The sequence below is a fragment of the Camelina sativa genome, chromosome 17 (genome assembly GCF_030686135.1).
Source record: "Camelina sativa cultivar CO46 ecotype springtype chromosome 17, ASM3068613v1".
In the NCBI taxonomy this organism is placed as follows: domain Eukaryota; kingdom Viridiplantae; phylum Streptophyta; class Magnoliopsida; order Brassicales; family Brassicaceae; genus Camelina; species Camelina sativa.
The window spans coordinates 1,783,075-1,807,406 of NC_141896.1; the positions used below are offsets into that span (position 1 = coordinate 1,783,075).

At 33.9% G+C, this 24,332-nt stretch overlaps 4 protein-coding genes and 2 pseudogenes across 6 annotated transcripts; 2 read left to right on the top strand and 4 right to left on the bottom strand.

Moving 5' to 3' along the window:
- Positions 1-2,269: 2,269 nt before the first annotated feature.
- On the top strand, positions 2,270-6,082 carry LOC104754645 (inositol diphosphatase DSP1). Its single transcript, XM_010476873.3, has 5 exons — positions 2,270-3,147; positions 3,245-3,338; positions 5,280-5,337; positions 5,431-5,474; positions 5,574-6,082. The coding sequence occupies exons 1-5, from the start codon at positions 2,849-2,851 to the stop codon at positions 5,757-5,759; spliced, it is 681 nt and encodes a 226-aa protein (XP_010475175.1). The 5' UTR covers positions 2,270-2,848; the 3' UTR covers positions 5,760-6,082.
- A 196-nt stretch (positions 6,083-6,278) lies between these two features.
- On the top strand, positions 6,279-7,712 carry LOC104759074 (putative pentatricopeptide repeat-containing protein At1g43010). The gene is made up of 2 exons (XM_019238745.2): positions 6,279-6,653; positions 6,814-7,712. The coding sequence occupies exons 1-2, from the start codon at positions 6,429-6,431 to the stop codon at positions 7,534-7,536; spliced, it is 948 nt and encodes a 315-aa protein (XP_019094290.2). The 5' UTR covers positions 6,279-6,428; the 3' UTR covers positions 7,537-7,712.
- A 593-nt stretch (positions 7,713-8,305) lies between these two features.
- LOC104754646 (1-aminocyclopropane-1-carboxylate oxidase 4) lies at positions 8,306-9,957 on the bottom strand. Its single transcript, XM_010476874.3, has 4 exons — positions 9,648-9,957; positions 9,343-9,569; positions 8,859-9,192; positions 8,306-8,773 (listed from the first exon to the last, which is right to left on the bottom strand). The coding sequence occupies exons 1-4, from the start codon at positions 9,750-9,752 to the stop codon at positions 8,468-8,470; spliced, it is 972 nt and encodes a 323-aa protein (XP_010475176.1). The 5' UTR covers positions 9,753-9,957; the 3' UTR covers positions 8,306-8,467.
- Positions 9,958-12,156: 2,199 nt separating this feature from the next.
- On the bottom strand, positions 12,157-14,570 carry LOC104754647 (clathrin coat assembly protein AP180 pseudogene; annotated as a pseudogene). Its single transcript, XR_015585698.1, has one exon. The product of XR_015585698.1 is annotated as a clathrin coat assembly protein AP180 pseudogene (transcript).
- Positions 14,571-14,886: 316 nt separating this feature from the next.
- On the bottom strand, positions 14,887-17,402 carry LOC104759075 (receptor like protein 27 pseudogene; annotated as a pseudogene).
- A 398-nt stretch (positions 17,403-17,800) lies between these two features.
- LOC104759076 (uncharacterized) lies at positions 17,801-18,753 on the bottom strand. 2 transcript variants are annotated; one of them, XM_087493860.1, is made up of 3 exons: positions 18,420-18,753; positions 18,224-18,317; positions 17,801-18,145 (listed from the first exon to the last, which is right to left on the bottom strand). In XM_087493860.1, exons 1-3 carry the CDS (start codon positions 18,728-18,730, stop codon positions 18,053-18,055), a joined length of 498 nt encoding a protein of 165 aa, XP_087349986.1. In that variant the 5' UTR covers positions 18,731-18,753; the 3' UTR covers positions 17,801-18,052. The 2 variants fall into 2 exon arrangements, with proteins under 2 accessions (XP_087349986.1, XP_087349987.1); XM_087493861.1 differs by having other exon boundaries at positions 18,224-18,314; positions 18,420-18,735.
- Positions 18,754-24,332: the final 5,579 nt, after the last annotated feature.

Sequence of the window (24,332 nt, forward strand, 5' to 3'; positions counted from 1 at the left end):
AATATTATGTTTCGAACATATATAAGAAAATAAGTTTTATTTTAACAAACTCTTTTTGTTTCCACTGAAATATTTCCTTTGTTTAATATGTTCACCTATACGATTGATGGTAAAACAACGTCAAATTTTGAAGTGAGAACTATTGTCAATTTCAACAGTTATTAGTTGATAAGTTTTCGAATTGATAGTACTGAAGTAACTGACCTATGGACCAATAATATGTCTAGCAATGTGGGACCAGGAACGAGAGAAGAAGTCACGACTTTGATCATCGATAAATAGATCATGCATATGGAACAAAAAAAAAATGAAATTTCCATCATATGGGAAACAACACGACAATAATTGGATGAATTTTTCGAGTCAAATTCGGAGACTCAGATGCAGAGCTAACTAACTACTCCCAAATAATAATGTCAATTGAAAATGTGCGTACTCACTCAGTCTCTCGTGAACGGTTTTCTTGTGTTGTTTGTTAATTCAAAGTCATCCTTTTGCATTTTGATACGCAACTTCTGAATGGCCGCATTGGTATATCGAGGCCGATCACGTATATATATATATATATGCTTTGGGAAGCATTATGTCATATTTATGTCAAATATTAATTATGTAACCAAATAATTTAAATTTTATAAAAATAAACGAGACATATATACTAGTTCTGTCGGTGACGTTCGTCTATTCGTTATATAACCTAGAACATTGGTATATATATCAATCATGAATCATGCGTCGTTGTTATGACTTAATTATCTCAATTGTTTCAAAATGTTCTCTGTGTTTTATATATATTATCATTCTTGTCGAAATCATGAAAACCAGGACGAGAGAAAAGAATCATGAACCATGCATATATATAACCATTGAAATCATGAACCATGCAGATAGAGACATTAATTTTTTTTTATATATTTTTTTTTTTTTGCATCAGATTTCAAATAGAAACATTCTTTGGGTACCCAAATTCTTCAAAATTTATCACTTCATCTCTGTTAAAAATATTGAGACCCAAATAAGAAAACGTTAACGTTCGATTCAGTTTTGAAGAAACTAAAAAGTAATTAAAAAGTGTTACTAGATTACAACATGAACCTGGATACATAGTTTAATTATGTTTGACTGGCTCTAATTGGAGTAGTCTTTATTAGAAAAAAAATTCAATAGTTAAAACAATTCACAAAAAAAAAAGGAAAAAAAAATTGAAGGTATTATGATATTTTGGAAATCGAAAACAAATTCTCAAAACTATGATATTTATTTTTCCGTACGTTCTTTTTAGGGTAAGTCCTTTTGACGGCATCAAAAAGGCTTTTCGTACGTGGCGGAGTGCTCGCGGCGCAAATAAATCCTTCAAAAGAGTTCAGAATCACAAAGAGTATATTCCTTGGAATGTACCTTTTTTGTTTTTCTTTGAGAAAATAATTATTTGGTGCATTTTGTATTTTTATGGAGTATTTTATCCAATTAAAGTCCAGTGTAGGACATCAAAAAAGAAATTATGTCTTTAGCTAGTTATTATTTTATTTTTAGAGAAGAAAAGTGTAATTTTCTGTTTGTGAGTGAGTGTTAATGTGGAAGACAAAGAGATGTAACGTGGATTCTAATAATGTATTTGTCGTCATGTGGTTTCTTTTCGTATTATTTCGTTTTTTGTTATGTTAATAGACAATAAATTTAATTAATTATACTTTCATCGTAAACTTTATACATACTTAAATATATATATATATATATATATATATAAAAGGTGCGTTTATGACTGCCACATGACTCAGATTAGTGATCGTTCGTCGCACTTTGCAGAGGAGAGACTCTTGTCCGTTGGAATCTCTCTGATCTCTATTTTTTTTTTTGTTTCTTTATATATCTTTGTGCTTGGATGGAATCTATCTCTCTTCGGTTCTTTTTTCTTCGAATGTTATTAATTTCAATAATTGACTTTTTGTTTACAAATAAATATATCAGAAACTTTAAATATTTTAATATATTGGTGAAAATAGTTAAAAATTATTCTAGGTTCGATTTGTGAAAAGTTGATATGTTTAAAATGAGACTGATTTCTTTGAATAAGATGGTCGTGTATTGTATGGTAAGACGTAAGATCAAAGGTTCCACAATTATGACAAGTTATGCTTCCAAGCCTTAACAAGTGCTTTCCTTTTTCAAGTACTTAACAATCAGCATTCTCAAGTTCTTCTGCAAGTCATTTTTTAAGCTTCTCATATGTTTACTTTTTTTTCAACTGTCCTTGAAAATGTCAAAATAGTTTTTTTTTTTTTTTTTTTTTTTGTTAATTAATTGATTACAATTAGATTATAATATCATCAATCGTTAATGTGGTTTGATAAATTGTAGCAGCATGTCATGATGTACAACTAAAGATAGACCTTCGTATATTATTTTCAGCTCTCTCAACTTGACTAAAATATAGTACTATACAAACTGTTCTCAAATATTGGATTCTTTGGTTTCAACGTGTCCCTTCGGATCATATATAATTTCATTAATTTGTAAACGACAATAAAAAAACAGATTATAAACGAAAAACCTTTTTATAAAAATTAAGAAAGTAACAAATTCTATTTTAAATAAAGAAAAGGAAAAAAACTTGTAAAAAAAAGAAATACTAAAGAATAAAAATAATTAAAAAAAAAAAACAGAGGCTTGGACCATACATCATGTTGCGTTATTTTTCGTTTGTTAGAGATTTTTAACAGTCACAAGAGAGAGCGAGTCTGTCTATATAAAACCCCAAAGCTCGCCGCTAACGTAACGACCAATCTCCATTACTCGACGACTCACCCCTAAAAGATTCAACCTTTTTTCAGAATTCCCAATTCAGAAGATGAAGCTAGTGGAGAAGAAGATGATGACTACTACAACTCCTACGACTACGGAGGAGAATGGTGAAGAAGATATCTGCCGCACGATCGAGGTTTCGGAGGTTGACAGAAACCGGTTTCAGGCTCCGGATGACGGTGAAGCTGATGATGATGATGATACGTTTCGAGTTGTCTCCGGCGAAGAACTTAACCTAATTCCGCCGCTCAACTTCTCCATGGTCGATAACGGTATATTCCGTTCTGGATTCCCTGATTCAGCTAACTTCTCCTTTCTCCAGACTCTTGGCCTCCGCTCAATCATGTATATATATAATTTAACTCCTTCTTCTACATTCTTGGTCTATATATCAAGCTTCTGAATTGCTAATTTTAGGTTTTTGTTCTCGGATTTGGTGTAGATACTTGTGTCCTGAGCCTTACCCAGAGACCAATCTCCACTTTCTTAAATCCAATGGAATTAAGCTTTTCCAGTTTGGCATTGAAGGCAATAAAGTAAGCTTCTTTCCTCTCCTCTCTCTCTCTCTGTCTCTGTCTCTCTCTGTTTCTCTGTCTCTCTGTTCTTGAAGTCTCCGTTTTTAATTGCTCCATACTTTATCTGGATATTTCCCGGGTTGGATGATCACACCTACTTTACTAGGAGAATGCTCTGAATTGAAAAAAATATCATATCTTGCCTGACTTAGACAACGAGATTTGGTTGCATTTATGGAGTTCTAAGCATCAGAAAGAGGGTTCATTAACTAATGGACTTTTAAAAACTTTGGTATATATATATTAACTAACTAGTAACTGAAACTCACTACTATTTGTTGAATATGTCAAAGTTTATTTTGTTGCCTAATTGTTCTTAAAAGTCCTGTCTCATTGTTGTTGTTGTTACTTGAGACTACTAAAACGGTTTGTGTGTCCTGAATTTTGATCCTTCATGGGCACTTTGTTCCAAGCCATATTTTATTATTAGTATGAGTTATACCAGAAAAGAACACATCTTTCTTTATTTGTCTTGCCTCTTTGGCCCTTTCCGTCTCTCTTGACCTCCACTGCTTTGGTCCCACTCTTTGTTTTTCTGCCCCTTCAGCAACTATTACCACTTGCTCCTTTATATAGTCTCTAACTATTTTATAAAAACTAGATTATGGACTACGTCAAACAAAATTTTGCTGAGCTGCTTGTTGCAAGTGTTGTCAACGATCCACTACTCAAAAAGCTTACTTTCTGTTTATATTGTTTTCTTGGTTCATGTTATTTGAGTGTACACTTTTTTATATACAGATATGATATCTTATGAAATCATACATCAGCAAAAGCGTTTCTTGATGGTGCACAAGTTAAGCTCTTTTTTTTAATGGTAAAAACTTGTTGAAAGCGTGTTGATCGTGAAACTGTCCATATTAGCTGTTAGGTTTGAAATCTAGATAAGGTTAGGCATTGTTGGGATACTGATGGAATGCTTACGTTTTAAGTCGGTTACTGTTGTTTAATACCTACCTTTAGTTCCTTTCCTTTTCTATGTTTTAGTGGCTTATGTTTGGGCAAACGTTGGTCTTGAACTTTAACATAGAGTCTTGAACTTAATACCCTCACGAGTTATGTAGATGTGTTAAGTCCCAACTTTTTCAGTATCACTAATAAGAAGCCAAAACATGTAATATCTTTGAAGAGATTGGTACGAACCTAATTTGAGTTGATTTAGAATCTTGATAATTGAAAAGAGGGGTTGAAAGTAAATATGCTTGCTCTGTTATGCAGTAGCTATCATTCTCTTCCCCACAGAATCCACCTAGCCCTGTAGATTCTACTCCTAGGATAGTCTCATGTTTCTTCTACTGAGATTCTTTATGTGGGGAGTCGTTTAGATGCTTCCTACCATAGTTCCCTTATTTTGCTTTTACACTAAAGAAGAAAAACTAAAGTGGCTTTCTCTTCTTGGTGTAATGATTTTATTGGAAGGACTTTGGAAACTATTCCACATTCACATTGTTGGATCTCATTGACTTTGGTTTTTGTTTCTGGACTCAGATTCTTTATGCTTATTGTGACAGCTATGATCTTGATAGGAAACCTTTATCGTTGATATTCTTGGTTTGCTAAGCTTTATCTTTCCCATAGATTCGTCTTACAATTGACCTTTGTGTTGATTCCGTGTTGTTGTTGTTGTTGTTGTGTGTGGGGATAACTTTTTAATAGAAAAAGTTAGGAATCTTTCTCTTCAGTACGCAACCAGTAAAAGGTATCACATTAGAAATGCTTCATAACTTGTAGATTTTGTCCTGTTAATGAATCTTTTTACATGGTTGTCTCTCTCGACGTTGCTTGTATATGAACCTTGCTTACTAATTTGCCTTATCTTATCCTAATCTGCTCAATTTAGACTCTTTTCACATAAATCTTACAATTCTAAAAAAAGATGTCACTTCTTTTTCTTGTTTTCAGGAGCCATTTGTGAATATTCCAGACCACAAAATCCGCATGGCACTCAAATTGCTTTTAGGTAAGTATGAATCATATAGAACACACACTTATTTTTATGCTTTTTAATTCTCTAACTCGTTCCTTACCAACATCTTCATTTTAAATTCATCAGATGAGAAAAACCATCCTGTTCTGATTCATTGTAAGCGAGGCAAGGTAATATTTCTCTCCAAACCTCAACAAGTTATCTTTTGGCTCCACCATTGAAGTCAAAAATATGAAATTTTTTAAAAGTGTGAATCTGGAATTTTGCAGCATAGGACTGGTTGTCTAGTAGGCTGCTTGAGAAAACTCCAGCAATGGTGTTTGACATCGATATTCGACGAGTACCAGCGATTTGCAGCAGCAAAAGCAAGAGTTTCAGATCAAAGATTCATGGAGACATTCGATGTTTCAAGCTTCAATCATATTCCTATGTCTTTCTCTTGTTCCATCAGGTAAACAACAGTGAAGCTACATATCTTCGGATTAAAAGGCAAATCAAAAGGAGAGATGATTAATCATATTATAGTTCCAGAGGAGGAATCATTCTTCTCTTTCTTTTACCTTTCCCTGGAATCAATCAATAATAATATTTCGAGAAAATTATATAGGAGGTTTAATTTTCTTTATGATGAAATTTGATTTTACTCTTTTTTCTTCCACTACTGCTCAGTGTAAGCATTATAAAGCAGGTAGATAAATACGTATACACAGTAAATTCTATAGGAGGTTTGTGTAGCTAGGAAGATTTATATATAAATATATTATATTTTCTTGGGTTATCCCAAATGTTGCTTAACGATTATTACTTGCGATCATACTTATGTTTCATTCCATACATCAGAACATGAGTACTACCATCAGTATGTAAATAATTTGTTCATAGTAGACTAATTTTTGTACTATATATCATCTACGGAATTAATCATTTATTATTTCTATTGTAAAAGACATGCTAAATGCGTGAGAAAAGTTGTTAAAAGTCACGAATATGAAACCAGTACCTAACTATGCCAAAAGCCACTAGCAATTTTAGCTATAAGTGAGATAGTTGTTGGGTCACGAATATGGGGAAACAAGGCTCTAGTGGAGTGTGTTATCAATCATTTATAATTTTAACTAAAAAGCATGACTCCGATTATTCAACAACACGCAATGCGCATTCTTGCTTGCGGTTACAAGAGTTCTTTGTTCCGTTCCTACGCAACCCTATGGTCACCAGAGGCAAGTCTGACTCCGCAGGTTCGGATCAAAGCGCCTTTACATCCTTCGCAACCCTTGCTCCATCACTGGGAGAAACAGTTGCTCATCAAGAATCTCCCAAATTCTAGTCGATTTTCTCAAGAACTCGAGGTTTCTTTTTTTTTTAAACTGATCTTTCAATCTTTTCAATGGTGTTAAAACCAAATTAAGAAAGAATGCTTATGTTCTTTAAGTCTTATTAATTAGTCTTTATTTTTCAAATTTGAGGTTTTCGAACATAATTGTGTGCTCTTGGTTGTGTTATTACTAGGCATTAAAAAGGATGGTTGAAAAAAAGGTTTGTACTCTTCTTGCGAAAGATTATGCAGCTCGTCTTCATCTGATTGAGTCAGTACTGTCGGGTTTGGAAGAAGCAGAAAATTTCTTCAAAAGCATCCCTGCGAACATGAGGGATCAGTACTCTATTTACGCCACGCTCTTGACCTTGTACACGAAATCTGAGAAAACACTTGATAAATCCGAGTCTACTTTCAAGAAGATGAGAGAACTCGGGCTACTCTCGAATCCTTCACCGTTCAACTCGATGATGTCACTTTACAGCCATCTAGGAAAACCAAACATGGTCGATAAGCTATTGTATGAGATGGTGGAAGGCAGCAAAGTGAAACCCAACAATGTCACTGCAAACCATGTTTTGAAGGCATATGCGGCGGTACCCGATGTAAAGGCGATGCATATGTTCATGAGAATGTGTGTTGGTGAAGAAGGACTCAAAGTGGATAGAGACACGATCGTTGAAATGGCAAAGGCATACGTTAGAGTCTATCCGGAGATGTATGGTGGGAATGCAAGAGAGATGCTGCGCACTCTTTTGGATGAGTGTAAGAAGAGTGAAGGAGGATATGATCAGACCGTTAGCTCTTTCTCGAAACTTGACGATGTCGAAGGAGAAGTAGGGCTGGGCATTCGGGTATTACCCATTCGGGTTCGGGTAAACGGGTTTAAAAAAATAGAACTCATTGGGTATTTTTAGATATATGGGTTCGGTTCGGTTTAGGTACTATCGGGTTCGGGTCGGTTTGGGTTATTAATTTTAGAACCCGATTAGTATCCGAACTACCGGGTATCCAAAAAAATATAATTAAAATTAATTAAGTTTAAATAAATTTAGTTAAAGTTTAACTTATAATATTTTAGATATTTTGATTATTTTTGATATTTAGGTATAAAACTAAATGAAATATTCAAATCATAACTTTAGGGTAATTGTATTATATTAATAATAAATATTATAAATATGTTTATATGTTCGGGTTTATTGGGTACCCAAACGGGTACCGGGTATTATCCGATCCTAACCTGAACCCATAGGTATTAGAAAATAGAACCCAATAGGGTTTTATAGGCAAACCCGAACCCAACCCGAACCCGATTTTTCAGATCGAGTTTCAGGTTGGGTATTTGGGTACGGTTTTTATGCCCAGGCCTAAAGAAGAGGATATGTATGAAGACGACGTAAGGGAACTGGTTACAAAAAAGTCAATGATGCTGTTACATGTTTTGAATCTGCTCTTCATCTTGGTCACTTTGAGCCTTCCTTCTTTTGTTTGTCCCCCGAATTTGAGCATTCCTCTGGTTGTTTTGAGTGTTATATTGACGCACATTAGTATCACTCAGCTTCTTAGATTTATATTCTTTTAGGAAAAAGATTAATATTCTCTAAACCCTTATTAGTAATAAACACTATTCTTGTATTCAACTGCCTTGTTTTATTTTGTTTGTAGTTTATTTGTATTAACTCTATAAACTGAAATAGTAATTCCCATATATATAAACAAACATTTATTAAACGTACAACAGGACGTATACCACATAAACATTATTAAAAAAATTAAGCTTTTAATAACATTATATAATGACCATATTTATTAGTATATACTATATGTAGAGTAAAGTAATTTTATTCAGGCAGTGGCCAATGGTCCAACATTGTTGGCCACGGCTGTCTCCATAGCTTTCATGGCTTCAAACCTCGGTTCCTTAGCCTGAAACTTGACAGCAGAGTAGAGTTTCATGTAATCTTCAAACACAAAACTCGGATAGTTCTCTTTCTTTCCATTCTCCAATTCTTTTCCGATCAACTCTGGCGCCGGGAAAATAACAGAGTCACTTCCCGGATTGTAGAATGATGCAAGCGACATGCGTCCTTCTCCGTCTGTCTGAGATATCACTCTGTGTTCCACACTCTTGTACTTCCCATTGGTTATCACCTGGTTTAATTAATCCAAAATGTTAATCTTCAAAAATCTAAATTCAATTTGGTCCGGTTTAGTACGGTTTAATTTAAGTGGTTACCTCAAGTTGATCACCGAGATTAACAACGATAGAATGCTTAACCGGAGGAACATCGACCCAGTCGCCGTCTTTAAGGAGCTGAAGTCCACTGACTTTGTCGTCTTGGAAGAGGAGGATGATGCCGCCGGCGTCGGTGTGGGCTCGGAGACCCTTGACTAGGTCCGGTTTAGGACAAGGTGGATAGTTGCTGACTTTGGTTCCAAAGGTCGGGCTTTTCGAACCGTAAAACACCTTTTTCAGATAACCCTTCTCTAATCCAAGATTCTCGCACAGCAGATCCAATAGCTTCTCCGATAACTTCTCTATCTTTCCGGCGAACTCTTTCATCAACGTCCTGTAATAAAATATTAAAAAACCCATACGGCGTCGTTTTACTCATTAATTAAGTATTAACATAACCGGTTAACGTTGTTATTTGTACCAATCTGGGATCTTGAAACCGGTTAAGGTGAAATTACGGAGCGGTTTAGAAAATAAAAATTACCTGTAATCGTCGTCGAGGTCGGGGACATCGGAGATGTTAGAGACGGGGAGGTGCTTAAGGTAGAAAGTGGATTCCCAGTCAACGTCGTTGACTTCAGAGCGAAGAGAGTCAAGTCCTCTGTTCTTAATGGATTCTTTGAACCTCGCTTCCATGCACTTCTTGTAGTGTTCTTTGGTCATCTTCTCCACCTTGTCCAAAAGCTCGTGCGAAATCCCATGGTTCACACACTGTAATTTAATTACCATTAGTTTCGAGCTTTATATATATATATAAGTATTTTTTTAGGGAAAAAGTGAAAAAGATACCTCAAAGAAGCCCCAGTTTTCACAAGCGTCTTTGATTTGTTCCATCGTGATTGCTCTATCTTCTCCATTAAGCTTCTCGAGATTAATGATCGGGAAACTCTCCATCTTTCTTTCTTTTTTCTTTGTTTATTGGATAGCCTAACTTTATGTTGTGACGCTGCTTATGAAGTAAGTTGTGATCTATACATCTGATGATCAGAGAGGAGTTGCTTTTATAGACAGAGAGAAGAGAGGAGGAGTTATTGAGTTACCTCCACGAGTTATCATTCTACAGACTACAGTAATTATTTGGCTTTTAATTTGGACCCCACCACCATAATAGCATTTAGTTTTATTTATGTGAGAGATTTCACACATAATTCAATAAAGTATGTTACGGTCGACCAAAAAGCCTGATCACTTTTTGATGTTATTATGGTGGAGTATTAAATCAACAACTAAAGCAAAAAAATGTTACTCAACTCAATAAAGAAGAAGAAAAGAAATCAACCCATCGTTTGGCTTCTATTGCAACAGATTAATTATGCTAGTGAAATTAAACAAAAGAAGAGGAAATAGAGAGATAGAGAGAGAGTTAGCACGATCTTTACAAATTTTTGATAAAAAGTCTAGGTCTTATCAGACTAGTAGTTAGTTATTGGTATGAATCTGAGTATCTGACGTTTAACCGTGGATTAAAAGTCATGATTACTATGCATGACCTTTTAATTTAGTAACTGTTAACTATAGAAAATTAGTAAATATTTTGGTTATATTTGACAGCGACGTATATAAGTCTCCTCCACGCTTACTCAGTCTTCGGCTCGCACGATTCATTCGTTTGACCCGTTTTTTCTTCCTTTTACTTTTAGTGTAGATTAATCTTCCTTTTCACCTTTCTTCCTTTTTTACTTTTAAGTGTAGATTAATACAAAATCAACCTTTCTTTGAACACTCTCTTGTTTTTAAGTAAGCCTCTACACTAAACACAAATTATAAGAATTTTTTTTTTTTTTTTTTTTTTTTAATCAGATAGTGTAATGGTTGCTTTCCTTTAAATTTAATAAAAATCTGCACTATTTATTCTGCGTTGTGATACAGTTTTCATTCTTCTTTTTTTCTTGGTATTGATTTTGATGGACTAATGGGGGTTCTCTTCTCTGTGTCCGTCCATCGCGAAGCTGGTAGGTAGTCTCGCATTTCCAAGGTTAAAACATCTCTATATGCAAGCCCATATGTTTTGACCGGTCTGATCAGATGAAATAACTTGTCCCATTTATGCGGAGAGCAAGTTCAGATTAGATCACGTGGTTCCCTCTTTGGCCACAAAATATAATCTTAAGATATATTCTTCTCTTTCAAATTCTTACAGACTTATTAAAAGCAAAAGTGCGATGGATTTTGTTAAACTTAATGTTCCTTGGTTCCTTTCTATTTGGAGAAAGGTACCTTTTCTTGTGCTTAACATTCATATTTTTATCATAAGAAAAAGGATTAAATAACTGATACAGTATATGCTTAACTTTACTTCACACATCCTTACAACCATATCCCACGTACGTCATTCTTACGGAACCACGAAAAATATTTAATATCAAAATAGGGGTTTTGGCTAGCAACTATTGATTTGAATTTTCTTTGGTATTTGCTATTTCAAAGTTGATTAATATGCAAAAAGAACTGAAGAACGTGTTTTTATTTCATGTTGACTAATATTTTGGACTCGGAAGTGAAACTTAAAGATAGCAGCCGGTGTTATATATGTTCAATCATTCATGACTTGCAAACATATTTGTACTAAAACTTACACTGTTACACATAAGTACAAACACAACAAACAGAGAAGTCAAGAAGCTAGGAAGACTTGTTATGAGAAACCTAAAATAAGTGGAATCCAAAATTTACTTATTATTTTAGAAGCTTTTTACCACTGTGTGGTTTACAAAATCAAATTAATCATCGTAAAAAAGACGACGACTCTAGTCAATGTGTGGAATAAAAGTTTTGGTCTATAACTTGTAAAACAAATTAATTTTCGTGGCGATCTATCTTAGAAAGCGATGTCTCTTGTGATGATTTTGGTTTGGTAGATCTCTCCCTCGTGGCGTTGGGGTCAAGCTACTGCTTCGGTCAATCTCATGTAATCGACATCACAAAACCCACTTGACATACTATTGGACCTACTTAATTTAATTTCATTTGGTTTCCCTTCCATCTTCGGTTATCCTCCACCGATACACGTACAAGCGTATCGGACGGACCCGAAGAAAAAATATAATCTAGATTTCTTGTTTGCCAGATATACATACATAGACACACACACTAGATGCATGCATCTGTTACGTGAAGAGTTGTTATAACAGAGAAAATATAAAAAGATGAATAGTACATAAAATATTTTAAAAATAAACATAAATGTCAACATCACAGTTATCAAAATGCTAGTTACATTTCTATTCCCAACAGAAGTACAGACTTCAAACTCAGAAAACAGAACCGAAAATCCCAAATGTAAATCTTATTAAGTCGATTGGTGAAACATTACTTGACATTCAAATTCTCAAAGTGAATATACAAGGCACAAAGTATGATCTTTACAGGAATGAAGATAGAATCCGATCATAATGAAGTGTATCGAGCACATATCTATTTAATCAAACAATCTCTGTATTTCACATTTCTCTAAGTTATGAAAAAATCGAGTTAAGAGTTCAGTTTACAACGTATTAACAAAAAAAAAACTCAAAGAAACATCTCAATCTCTCTGTCTAGCCAAACAAAAATGATATCAATTGAAGTGCTTGGCTAAGATCTTGTTCTGGTTCTGCAACCATAACTGCTGTTCTTGCAACACAGATTGCTCATGTACCCCCACATTTTCTGAAAATGTGTCTCCAAACCCAAAACTCTCGAATGGGTCGGCAAATGGGTCACCCTTCACCGGCAATACTCCCGTGGCCTTAAACGTTGGTGTAGAAGACGGCTCAAAATCTTCAGGAGCGTTCACCTGAAACGTCGGTTCTGGTTGAAACTCTGTCATAGCCAAGGGACTGAACGTGGTCATTGGTTCTCCGGTTGCACCAGCTGCAGCTAACTGTGCAACTGGCTCTTCCAAGAATGGATTATATTGATCCATTGCGTCTTGAAAGGCAGGCATCGGTTCATTTAACCCGAACGGTACTATCGCCATCGAGTTATTATCCTGCACTTGTGTAGCGTTTTCTTCCAACGCAAGTAACCAATTCCCTGAATCCCTCTGATCCTCGGAGATTAAAGATTCTTCCGGAATCGTTTCTATCTTCTTACTCGGATCATCTCTCAACATCAACGCCTCCCATGGATCAAAACTCTCCGCCTTTGAATCTTCGCGCTTCTTACCTTGGACATCATTTGCCTCTGCCGTGTTATTTACGTCATCCAACGACAATAGGTCTAATGTGAGATTGAAAGCAGAAACAGAGGAGTTATTCGGAAGCGATTTAGTCGAAACTGTATCGAAATTATTCCCATTCGGATCATCTCTAACTCCTCCGTAAGGCTCAGAGTGACAAGACATTGGAGGACTACTAGTCCCTGCTTCAGTCCTGCTCATCAAATCCTCCAACGAAGTACTACGAAACGACGACCCGCAATCAGAATACCTCTCGGACGTATCAATCGTTGAATCTCCAAAATCAAGCGAGCTCGAAACCACAGAGTCTTTAGACGAAGGAGGCGGAGGAAGAAGACTATTGGGAGACGGACACAACCCTGCACTCGCAGGAAACGACGACTGATCTTTTAAAAACTCTTGCAACGTTTCAAGAAGCTCTAACGAGATCTTCTGAATGCTAGGATACTCCGATGTTCTTCCTATACCGTTCGATTTGCAAAGATCGTAGAACCCGATAAGCTCTTCGAACTGTTTCGAAGCTCGAACGCAAGCTTGAAAGGCATGGATGCAAGATTGGTACTGCAGATGGAAGAAACTGTCTAACAGAAGCGCTAAACCGTCGGATATGTCTCTGTAGAGATCAAAACTCTCTTGCAAGACGGCGTAAAGCGACATTTTCACGAGCTTGTTCGTTTTCGCGTCTCCCGTTGGCCGCGTCGCGATTGCTCTGTCTAGTAATCTCTGCCAATACGTGATTTTGTCAAGAAGCATAACCGGTTTCATATCACGAACCGCCGGTTCGTGTGATTTAATTCCGGTTTTAGGATTAAACCGGGATTTTGAGGTGCTGATTTTTCCGGTTTGGTCTCGGTTCGTGGACCGTCTCTGTAATTTCCCGGTGAGGAAGCAATCGAGACGCTCGTCGAGGTAGAGCGCGAACGTGCGGACGAAAGCTGTGAAATCCCAAGGGCACGAGTTGGAATCGTCGCGGAAGCTGGAGAGGTTGAGGATTTTGGCGCCGCGTTTCATGGCGTGGAGGACCTCGCGAGGGAAATAAGGATCACCGTCTTGGAAGATCCTGAGGACGAGGACTAGGGATTTGAGCGCGACGATCCAATTCCGCGTACGACCGATACGGCGTCCGATCGCGGCGGCGCAAGAGGCGGCGTGAGATTTCTTGGAGGATATGATCCCGAGGATCTCCGAAACGAGACGATCGTCGATAGGGACTTCCTCGTCGTGGCTTGTGGCTTTCAAGATGGCTACCTCGAGAGTCGTGAGATCGCCGCCTCCGGTTGCTCCGTTTGCGACTTTGGCGAGGCTGATGCTCGTTTGATCCTTAACCGCTCCAATCGCTTTTTTCAGCTTGCTCGGCATTGTTCTCGTCGTCGCGTTTTTTTAATTTCACCCAATCAACTCTGAATTAGCGATTAATCACGCAGAGTTAAAACCAAATTAGAATAATTTTTTTTTGTTTTTTTCAATTGAGGGGGGGAAAAAAGAAAGATTTTTCCTCAAAATTTTTATTTTTCTCTCTCTGAGAAAAAAAAATATTCAAATTTTGTTTTTGTTCTACTAAAAATAGAGAGGGAAAGGCCGAATAAAATGGCTAGAGACTTTCTGAGGACCCTTTCAAGAAGACATGACACCGTGGAGTTGTTGACTAATAGAGAGAGACTTGTGAGACGTGCAAACCAATATCACATATGAATATATATATAGATTATGAGTTGTTCTAACAAGAGTTTGTGAGAAATATATTAAGAAATGTATATGGACTCACGATTCTTACCATAGACTATTATATTGAGATATAAATCAAGAATGTCTCAACACTTGTAAAAATTCCAGTCATCATTGTTTTACTAGTATACAATATTTGTGTAATGTTTGTCAATTTTCGTTTGCATTACTCACATGTTACAATGACAGCATATTTATACCTTTACAAAAACTTCACTCACATTGACATACCTAATGACAACATCTTAAGTTTTTACTGCAAATTAAAGAGGCGGTAAACAAAAAACCATTAGGTCATATGAACAACGTTGGTATGTATGCAGCAATAACGTCATGTCCGATTCCTAGTGCAAACAACATCATCAGGATCAGGGTAGGCCCATAGTCTATCGTGGCGGCTTTCGAGTTCAAGTCAGGTGCTGCTCCTGAGCAACTCTTCTGAAGAGGAGGACCACAGAGGTTGATATTCCCTTCAAAGGAGGATTCCGTAAAGGTATTAAACTGTCTACCCTGTGGTATTTGTCCCGTTAGTTTGTTATATGACACGTCAAGGATCGCCAAGAAGGAGAGGTTCGTTAACTCTTGTGGAATGTTCCCGGAAAGTTGGTTTCGAGATAAGTCTAGTGACTCCAGCTCTGTGAGTTTTGCCATAGACGACGGAATCTGACCTGCGAAATCGTTGTTTGATAAATTCAACGCAACTAATGACTTCAAGAGACCTATGGATTCTGGAATCTGTCCTCCAAGTTTGTTTCCAGAGAAATCAATGGCTGTGTAGGGGGTTAGCATCTTTAAGAAATCCATGTTTCGTCTTCTTCCATGAAACGCATTCATCATCATGTATTGATCATTCTCCTGCCGCCGCCCATGATCTTCAAAAGATGTAGTGGTACTCCAATTCATAAAGTAATTTGGCGGCAGGCTTCCGTTGAAGTTGTTACGAGATATGTCAAATGATCTGCAGTTTTGAGAATGGTAGAGGATCATCTTGTGGAGAAGATATAGAACCATAGAATCTGTTTGATCCTAGGACAATTACTTGCAGAAGCGGCAAAGCCTTCAACCAGAAAGGAAAGGTGTCAGTGATCATATTGTTCTCCACGTTAAGAAGCTTTAGTCTATTGCATTTTGCAAGAGACCTTGGAAGCTTCCCTGTTATTTGATTCTTGCTCACGTCAAGTGTAATTAGTGAGGAGCCACTTGTGCAGAATATATCGGGAAGCATCCCATTGAGGTTGTTATGCCTGAGATTCAAGATACCCTCAACTATATCACCCAAGCATTGGGGGATTGGACCACTGAAACTGTTGTGCGATAGATCAAGGACTGTTAGCTTCCTTGGATTGCACAATGAAAGAGGCAAGTCTCCTGTGAAATTATTTTTCGATGCAATCAGAAAGTCAATGGTTGGTGGAAGAATAGGAAAAGGTCCTCCAAAGGCGTTTGAACTCAAGTCTAACATTACAAGAGACGAAGGGAGGACCACCTCTCGCGAACCTTCAAAACCATCAAGGGAGTTGTTTGACAGAGATACTTTGGTCAAAGGCAGATCCCATAACCACCTAGGCACCTTTCCTTTGAGCTTATTGTTGGAAATGTCTAATTCCTGCAAGTTTGGTAGAGTCTTCAAAATTTCGGGGAACTCAACCAGCGTGCAACTCGATAAGTACAATCCGATCAGATTTGTCAAGGCATGATCTGAAGTGGTAGTATTAATCCTTGACAGAGTAATCCCGGATAGATCCAAATACTCTAGAGACTTGAGTGGCAAGGAAACAATGTTGATTGGGTTGAGTATGGTGAGAAAAGACAGGTCTAAATACGTGAGCTTGACTAATCTTGAGATGGGATCTAGTATTCGACCACTAAAAAGGTTTCTGCCAAGATATAAACTTTTAAGCTTAGATGATGAAGAAGAATTCAGATTTTCAAGGCGGTCTCTGAGATGGTTTTGGCTCAAATCAAGTTCTAACAGTGAAGGCATGGTGAATAGAGAAGAAGGAATGGTTCCCGAAAAGTTATTATTGGAAAGGTCTAAAAAAGAAAGCTTGGTTAAATTATACACAAGGGGAAAACCACCACGGAGCTTGTTATTAGAAAGGTCCAAGACGGTAAGGCGGCTTAGGTTTTGAATTGATGATGGAACTTCGCCGACCAAGCCAACATAGCGAAAGTTCAAGACCTCTAAGTTGGCGAGTCTGCCAAACTCAGAGGGGAAAGAGGAGAGGTAAAAGTTGTTGTAAGAGAGATCGAGATACCTGAGGTGGTGGAGTTTAAAGAGGCTACTATTAGGCTCGATGGTGCCACGGAGACATGCGTCATCAAGGTGTAGATCCGTCACTACACCGGTCTTGTTGTCAAATACAACCCCATCAAATGAGTTTGTACTATTTTGGGGAGTGCTTCTGGTCCAAGAGTTTAGCACCGTATGGTTGCAGGTTGGGGATGGAAACTCATCCTTGAAAGCCAGAAGGATCTCAATTTGTTCAGGAAGAGGAAATTGGAGAGAAACAATGGTATTAATCAAGAAGATGGGGACAAAGACACAACAGAACAAAACATGCAAACGAGTTATCATCATTTATAATTTTATATATAGAGAGAAACAGATTTTAAACTATAAAGGAAGATTTTCGAAGAAGAAATTGGTACGAATCATGATTTTCTAACCCATTCTAGCAAATATATATAACGATCGATGACATTAATTAGCCCTGTTCACACTGCTTGACTGTGCAAGTCTTCCACTACGTCTCGGCCACATATATATTCCAACTAAAATACCACAAAAATATTGAAATTGTGTTTTACTTTTCATCATCTCTTTCGTAACTACTAGTTTAGAAACCAATACTTTCCATGTCATTGTGTCAAAACGGGCGAATAATCTTATACCATATTATACGTCAAGAAGGTGAAGTAATTTATTTGGATCCACAAAAGTACTAAAAGTATATTTTTTTCAAACATTAATGATTTTGTGTAAAGGATACTAAACTCCACTTCAGATGTAGCCAAGTCTAATGACTACATATGGTAATTGAATTAGTCATTCTTGTTAACTGTTTAATGATAATCAACTTGTAAAATTATTTAAAATCTTTACAAAAGCATATAATTTTACAAGGAAAGTTTTGACGGAGTTCGTAGCTACAAACTCCTTCGAGAGTGGAACCGAGAAAGAGAAAGAACAAAAGGAAGCACGGACAAGCTAAGAGTAGAGATGGTAGAGTTTGATGGATAAAGTACCAAAAGGAAAGGATTCATACATCAATCTGCTTCCATGTCAAAAAAAAAGTCCCATTCAGCTTTAGTCAGAGTCCGAATCAGGATCCGAGCAGGGCAAGTCAATTTCTATGGAGGTGGGTTCACAAATCTTTGTAGCTGTGACTGATGATGATCCCTAAGGTAATAATAATACAAAACATTTAAAGGAAATAATTGAGATTAAAGGTAATAATAAGCAATAGTAGAATATTACCTTTTCCTTATACTTATACTCCTGAATTATAGGATTAGGTATAGACACAATTTCTTCTCCATAGAATACATCATCAGAATCATGAAGCTCTCTACTATCATCCAAAAACAAGATGAAAGATCTGATTCACAAAACCCTTAATATTATAGAATAGAGGCAGTTTAGAAAATTAGATCACCTAGACCTAGTCACCCACCTGGTGGCCAAAGCATCGGTGTCAGAGCTTCTCATTATGGTTATTTCATCTTGGACCATCTTACGCTTAGAATCCGAGGCAGAGGTAGCAGAGCACCTTCGTTTGAAAGAAATTCGAGATCGATATGGCAACGCCTTAAACCTCCGTGGTGCTTGTGACTGAGGAAATGGATATTTGAGTGGAGGATCACGAAGGAAACCAGAGATGGCGCCTTCGAGATTCCAGTTAAAGCGTTCGAGGAAGTAAAATGCTGCTTCTTTAGTCGCTGACGTTGCCTCGCAGAAGCTAGTGACATTATTATCTTCATTCATGGTGTTTCAACGGAGATTATTATGTCAATTATTTCACTAAAAAGGTTCTAGTAAATAACTTATCTAACAAACAAAGAGAGATTTTTGGGATGTAGCTGCAAATTTGTAGTAACAAACCACCGAATATGATATGGTCTTCTTTTGTTTTTAATTACTAGGAAATATAGATGGGACAACATGTTTTCCAAAATTATAATATAACTAGATTAGTACCTGTGCTATAGCACGGGTTAAATTTTATTTTATACAACAAATTTAAATATTTTTATTTGATATATTTTTTAGCATTAAACAATATCATCATATAACCTTGATATTTTACATTTAAACCGAATTATAAGTTTATCTTATTTTATCATAACACTAACTACATTTTAATTGGTGAATAATAATAGAATATGTAAATAACATATGCATATGTTTCTGAGGAGAGAAGTACATATAACTTTAAATTGTGATATTACAAATAATAACTTTTAGATATGATATTTATTAAAATGGCAAGGGTTTATTATGTAAACCCTATAAATTTTGATTACCAATGAAGTGACCTTAGTGCAGTGGCAGGAGGTAAATCCATTTGTAGAAGGCACCATCACACCCGGGATCGAGTCCCGGCTCCTACGAATGTAGGAATTTGGCTAATGGGCCGGCCAGTTGTGACCCAATGGTTGAAAAAAAAAAATCTTGATTACCAAGCGAACCCTATAAATCTCGATTATCAAGCGAACCCTATAAATTTCGATCTCGAATCTCGATTATCAAGCAAACCCGCAAAGGTGAATTATACAAATGATACACTTAAATACAACTAAAATGATTGATGTTTTAATTTTATAACCAATTAATGACTCATATATCTATTATATAGCCTAAAAAAAATTATGTACTGACTGGATTCATATATCTATTATAAAAAGTTGTGTAGACTATGTGTAAATGGTATTTTTAATTTTGAATATTTTTGACTGTCGAAGGGGTCTCTAGTGTTAATCCTATTTAAGTCGGGAAATTTAAATTTGTTAAATTTCATTAAACAATATATAGAAGTATGATATATATTGTTAGGTAAGATCGAAATATTGTTTAGTTTAACAAAAATCACAGTTTTTATGTTTAGGGTTACCGAACTTGGAAGATTTCTTGAGTTAAAATATTTTGTTTCATTTGTGTACATCATCTTTTATTCCTTCAAATGCTATTATTATTTCCGATTAGGTTTAAAGTGGATTCATTGCTATTGCTATTATTAATAATTAATTATGAATAATTGAATAAATAAGCAATATAAGATCTAACAGTAATCAAAGTAGACCCGTAAATATCAAAATATTATCAAATGTTATACTTCAATTATTAATATGTCAATTCTATAACTAACTAATGACCTATATAACTATTATATGGTCTATCAAAAATAAGTCATGTACTTCCCTTTTATTAAAAAAGGGGACTAGAGTTGGACCTATGCTAGAGCATGGGTTGAAATTTATTTTATCTGTATATAATTTCAAAATAAAATATAATTTATAAGACAGTTTAGCATTGTAAACTGAGAAACGATGGTTATTATTATTATTTTTTTGTTTGTATGAATATGAGAGATGTATTTTGGTGAATAGAGATCTGAATGATTTATATCAATGTTTTTTAACCATGACCGCACCGGTCGGTCGGTTCGATCCAACCACAACCCGATAAGTATTTTGGTCCGGGTAACCTTTAAAAACCTAACAAATAAAACCCGCTAAAAATCCATGAACCGGTGGATCGGACCGGGTTGCCGGTCTCAAATTAAAATATTTTATTTTCGTCACACTTTAAACTCAAACCAAATTAAAAATAAATGTTGTTATTTATAAAAAAAATCAGTTAGTTATTTTATCTAATCATTTAAAAGTTTAATTTTAGTTGTTTAGTACTTAACTATGTATATTTTGTTCATATACTTATAGAAAAGTAGATGTTATATTCATAAAATATAATCAAACTAATAAACTAATTACCCCGTAATTCAAATCGGTCCGACTTGTTGACCCAATGACCCAAAAAACTTCCGGTTCACTTTCCAGTCCGGTTTTAAAGACATCGATTTATATTAAAAGCTTGGAAGGGTGTTAGGTCAGATTTTATTTTGAAATCCACAATAAAATCTCGGAAATCACGATTAAGTGTGACTAATTGCCAATATTTTATTCCTTTTTACGTCTAACAGTATATTTTTATGCCTAACGGTGTAACAATATATGGAATAATCAAGATTTTTTTGGAAATTGTATAAATCATTGGAATATTATTTTTAAGAGGATTCTTTGAGATATTCTTAAGTGTATTCGTAATTTCATATAGCCCACGAGTTTTATCTATAACTTTTTTTTTGTAACCAACCTATATTTAATATATTATCTATTTTGTAACCAACTTATAAAAATTATATATTCTACAAAAAAAGTTTGTGTACTTTCGTTTTATTATACAAAAAAAAATTGCGTACTTTCTTTTTATGATTGAGAGTATATTTTTATCTCCTTTAATAACTTGGTTAACGTTGTGGTCTATCAATAAAATCTCAAGAAAATAAATTGGTAATATTGTGATTATAGATATTTGGAAACAACATGATCTTCCGAAAATAAAGTTTGGAATATCCATGAACTATCAATTTGGAATATCCCGTTTAATATTTTCAGTTACAATTAAAGTTTTATTTGTTACCATTAATATATAAACTATCAACTTGTAACCAATTAATATATGGACTAGATTAAGACCCGTGCTAGAGCACGGGTTGAAATTCATTTTATTTATATTGTAATTTTTATATAAAATAAAATTTATGTGATTGTTTTTAAAAAAAATTTGGCTAAAACATTATGCAATAAAATCACATGCTAAATATGAAGGCTTGAAAAAAGACACCTATTTTGTAAGTTTTATATTGTTAATGTTTCTAGATAAGTACCCGTGTTATAACACTGGTTAAATTTTATTTTGTAATCTATCTTGTAACCCACTATTTAACTTGTAACCAATCAATCTATCAATTTCGTAATCTATCTTTGGTTAAACGTTGTGGTCTATCGATAAAATCTGTAGAAAATAAATTTGTAATAATGTGTTTAAAAATCTTTGAAAACAACGTGATATGGGACTAAAATCTTCCGAAAATACAGTTTGGAATATCCATGAATTTATTTGTTACCATTAATATATCAATTATCAATTTGGAATATCCCTAATATTTAGGTGTAACCAATTAATATTAATATATGGATTAATCTATAACCTATCTATAACCTATTTGTAACCATTTGTAACCATTTATTAAAAATATAAAGTCTACAAAAACTATGTTGTGTACTTCCCTTTTATTAAAAAGAGGATTCTAGATAACTACCCGTGTTATAACACTGGTTAAATTTTATTTTGTAATCTATCTTGTAACCCACTATTTAACTTGTAACCAATCAATCTATCAATTTCGTAATCTATCTTTGGTTAAACGTTGTGGTCTATCGATAAAATCTGTAGAAAATAAATTTGTAATAATGTGTTTAAAAATCTTTGAAAACAACGTGATATAGGACTAAAATCTTCCGAAAATACAGTTTGGAATATCCATGAATTTATTTGTTACCATTAATATATCAATTATCAATTTGGAATATCCCTAATATTTAGGTGTAACCAATTAATATTAATATATGGATTAATCTATAACCTATCTATAACCTATTTGTAACCATTTGTAACCATTTATTAAAAATATAAAGTCTACAAAAACTATGTTGTGTACTTCCCTTTTATTAAAAAGAGGATTAATCTATAATCTATGTATAACCTATTTGTAACCATTTATAACCATTTATTAAAATTATAAAGTCTACCAAAACAATGTTGTGTACTTCCCTTTTATTATAAAGGGGATAATAAAAATTATTATTATATTTGTTTAAAAAAATTATTATGTTTGAAAAAATATTTACTTTAATATTGCAATTGTTTGGTAAATCTACAAATATATTTTTGAATTCTAATTATGTTAGAATATTATAGTATTTTAATTTGTTTGATGTATATTACAGTTTTATAGTATTTGTTTGTTGTATTCACATTATTACATTATTATTACATTATAATATTTAAATGGTGAGCAAATAAAATTTATCAACTGCATAATTTTAGTTTTACGAATCTGCCGATGTGGAACATTAAAACATATTTTTTCATAAATTGAGTAGTATATCTTTGTTTTTTAAAATTCAAATTACAACAAACGTAGAAAAATTTACATACTTATTAATCATATGTATTAATATGATAATTCAAAACAGTTTGTGAATAAAATAAAATAAAGATAATAGGAGAATCATAAATTAAAATTTTAACAAAATCTTGTAAATATAATTATTAAAAATAACAATATTGTATACTTAGATATAAAAACATAGTTTTTAGACTCTGATTGGTTTACAATTTTTTAAAATTAATTAGTAATTTTTGTAAATAATTAATTAGAGAGATATTTTTTTTTTCTGAAAAATAATAATTATTTAAAAGATTTATTATCCAATATTAAAATTATATTTTTACCCTTACTGAAATATTAAACATTTACTTTAAGACCCATGACATGACAATGCAATTTTTTATACTTTATAAGTTTAGTTTCATATTTGTACTTTTTAATTAATATAGTAGGATTAACTAGGTAATGCACTGATTGTTGTATTAGTTTATGTATTTTTGAATTCTCCGTAAAAATACACATATAACAAAAAAAAATCCTAGATGTAAATAACATATCTAACAAACGGATAGAGATATTTGGGGATGTAGCTGCGACTTTGTAGTACTAAACAAACCACTGAATATGATACGGTCTTCTTTATTAATTAGGTAATATGTGCTTGTATTAGTTATTTAATTTATGTAACCGTTGAATTTTCTGAGAAATTTTTTTAATAATTTTTTAAAATGGTAGTTCTGACAAGTGGAATTGAAAAATAAGTATTTTTGGAATTTTCCTTAAATAAATATATAACAAACAAATTTCCTAAATATCAATACTACACTTTATTTATTCAAATCATACAATATCAAAATATACCACTTATTTAAAAAGATTGTTAATGATAAAAATAAAAATTTACTATGACATTCAAAATTTACCTAAAATATTTAATAATTAAATTTCAAGATTATTTTTTTAGTATCAACTAAATATATATCCTATAAAACCATATGTAATGCAATAAAAAATCTCAAAGATTAATTTATTTTTTAATCTCTTTTATATTTACCTTAATTTAAACTATCTTGCTATGTTAAATTCTAATGATTTTCTCTTTGTAATAAAATTTTGGAAATGAGATATCCAATTGTTTTTTTATATAGAGAATCATTAAATTACAAAATTTTGAATTAAATAAACATTATAATGATCTTTATATAATTATATTTTGGATCATACGAACTTAATATAATGATGAGTATACAAAAAAAATGTTTTACAAATTTTCTGGAGGTAATAGATTTGCGGATTCTGCTTCCATCAAACTAAAATTAACAAAAAATTGATAATTATAACTTCTAGTTTACT

Bases quoted from the DNA above. Each gene is read 5' to 3' on its own strand.
- LOC104754645 (XM_010476873.3), top strand. From the start codon at position 2,849: ATGAAGCTAGTGGAGAAGAAGATGATGACTACTACAACTCCTACGACT. The intron at 3,339-5,279 runs GTAAGCTTCTTT...TCTTGTTTTCAG, and splicing joins TTGGCATTGAAGGCAATAAA to GAGCCATTTGTGAATATTCC. The intron at 5,338-5,430 runs GTAAGTATGAAT...TAAATTCATCAG, and splicing joins GGCACTCAAATTGCTTTTAG to ATGAGAAAAACCATCCTGTT.
- LOC104759074 (XM_019238745.2), top strand. From the start codon at position 6,429: ATGACTCCGATTATTCAACAACACGCAATGCGCATTCTTGCTTGCGGT. The intron at 6,654-6,813 runs GTTTCTTTTTTT...TGTTATTACTAG, and splicing joins GATTTTCTCAAGAACTCGAG to GCATTAAAAAGGATGGTTGA.
- LOC104754646 (XM_010476874.3), bottom strand. From the start codon at position 9,752: ATGGAGAGTTTCCCGATCATTAATCTCGAGAAGCTTAATGGAGAAGAT. The intron at 9,570-9,647 runs GTATCTTTTTCA...ATTAAATTACAG, and splicing joins AAAACTGGGGCTTCTTTGAG to TGTGTGAACCATGGGATTTC. The intron at 9,193-9,342 runs GTAATTTTTATT...ATTTTATTACAG, and splicing joins GACCTCGACGACGATTACAG to GACGTTGATGAAAGAGTTCG.
- LOC104759076 (XM_087493860.1), bottom strand. From the start codon at position 18,730: ATGAATGAAGATAATAATGTCACTAGCTTCTGCGAGGCAACGTCAGCG. The intron at 18,318-18,419 runs GTGGGTGACTAG...TTTGGATGATAG, and splicing joins ACCGATGCTTTGGCCACCAG to TAGAGAGCTTCATGATTCTG. The intron at 18,146-18,223 runs GTAATATTCTAC...TTATTACCTTAG, and splicing joins AGTATAAGTATAAGGAAAAG to GGATCATCATCAGTCACAGC.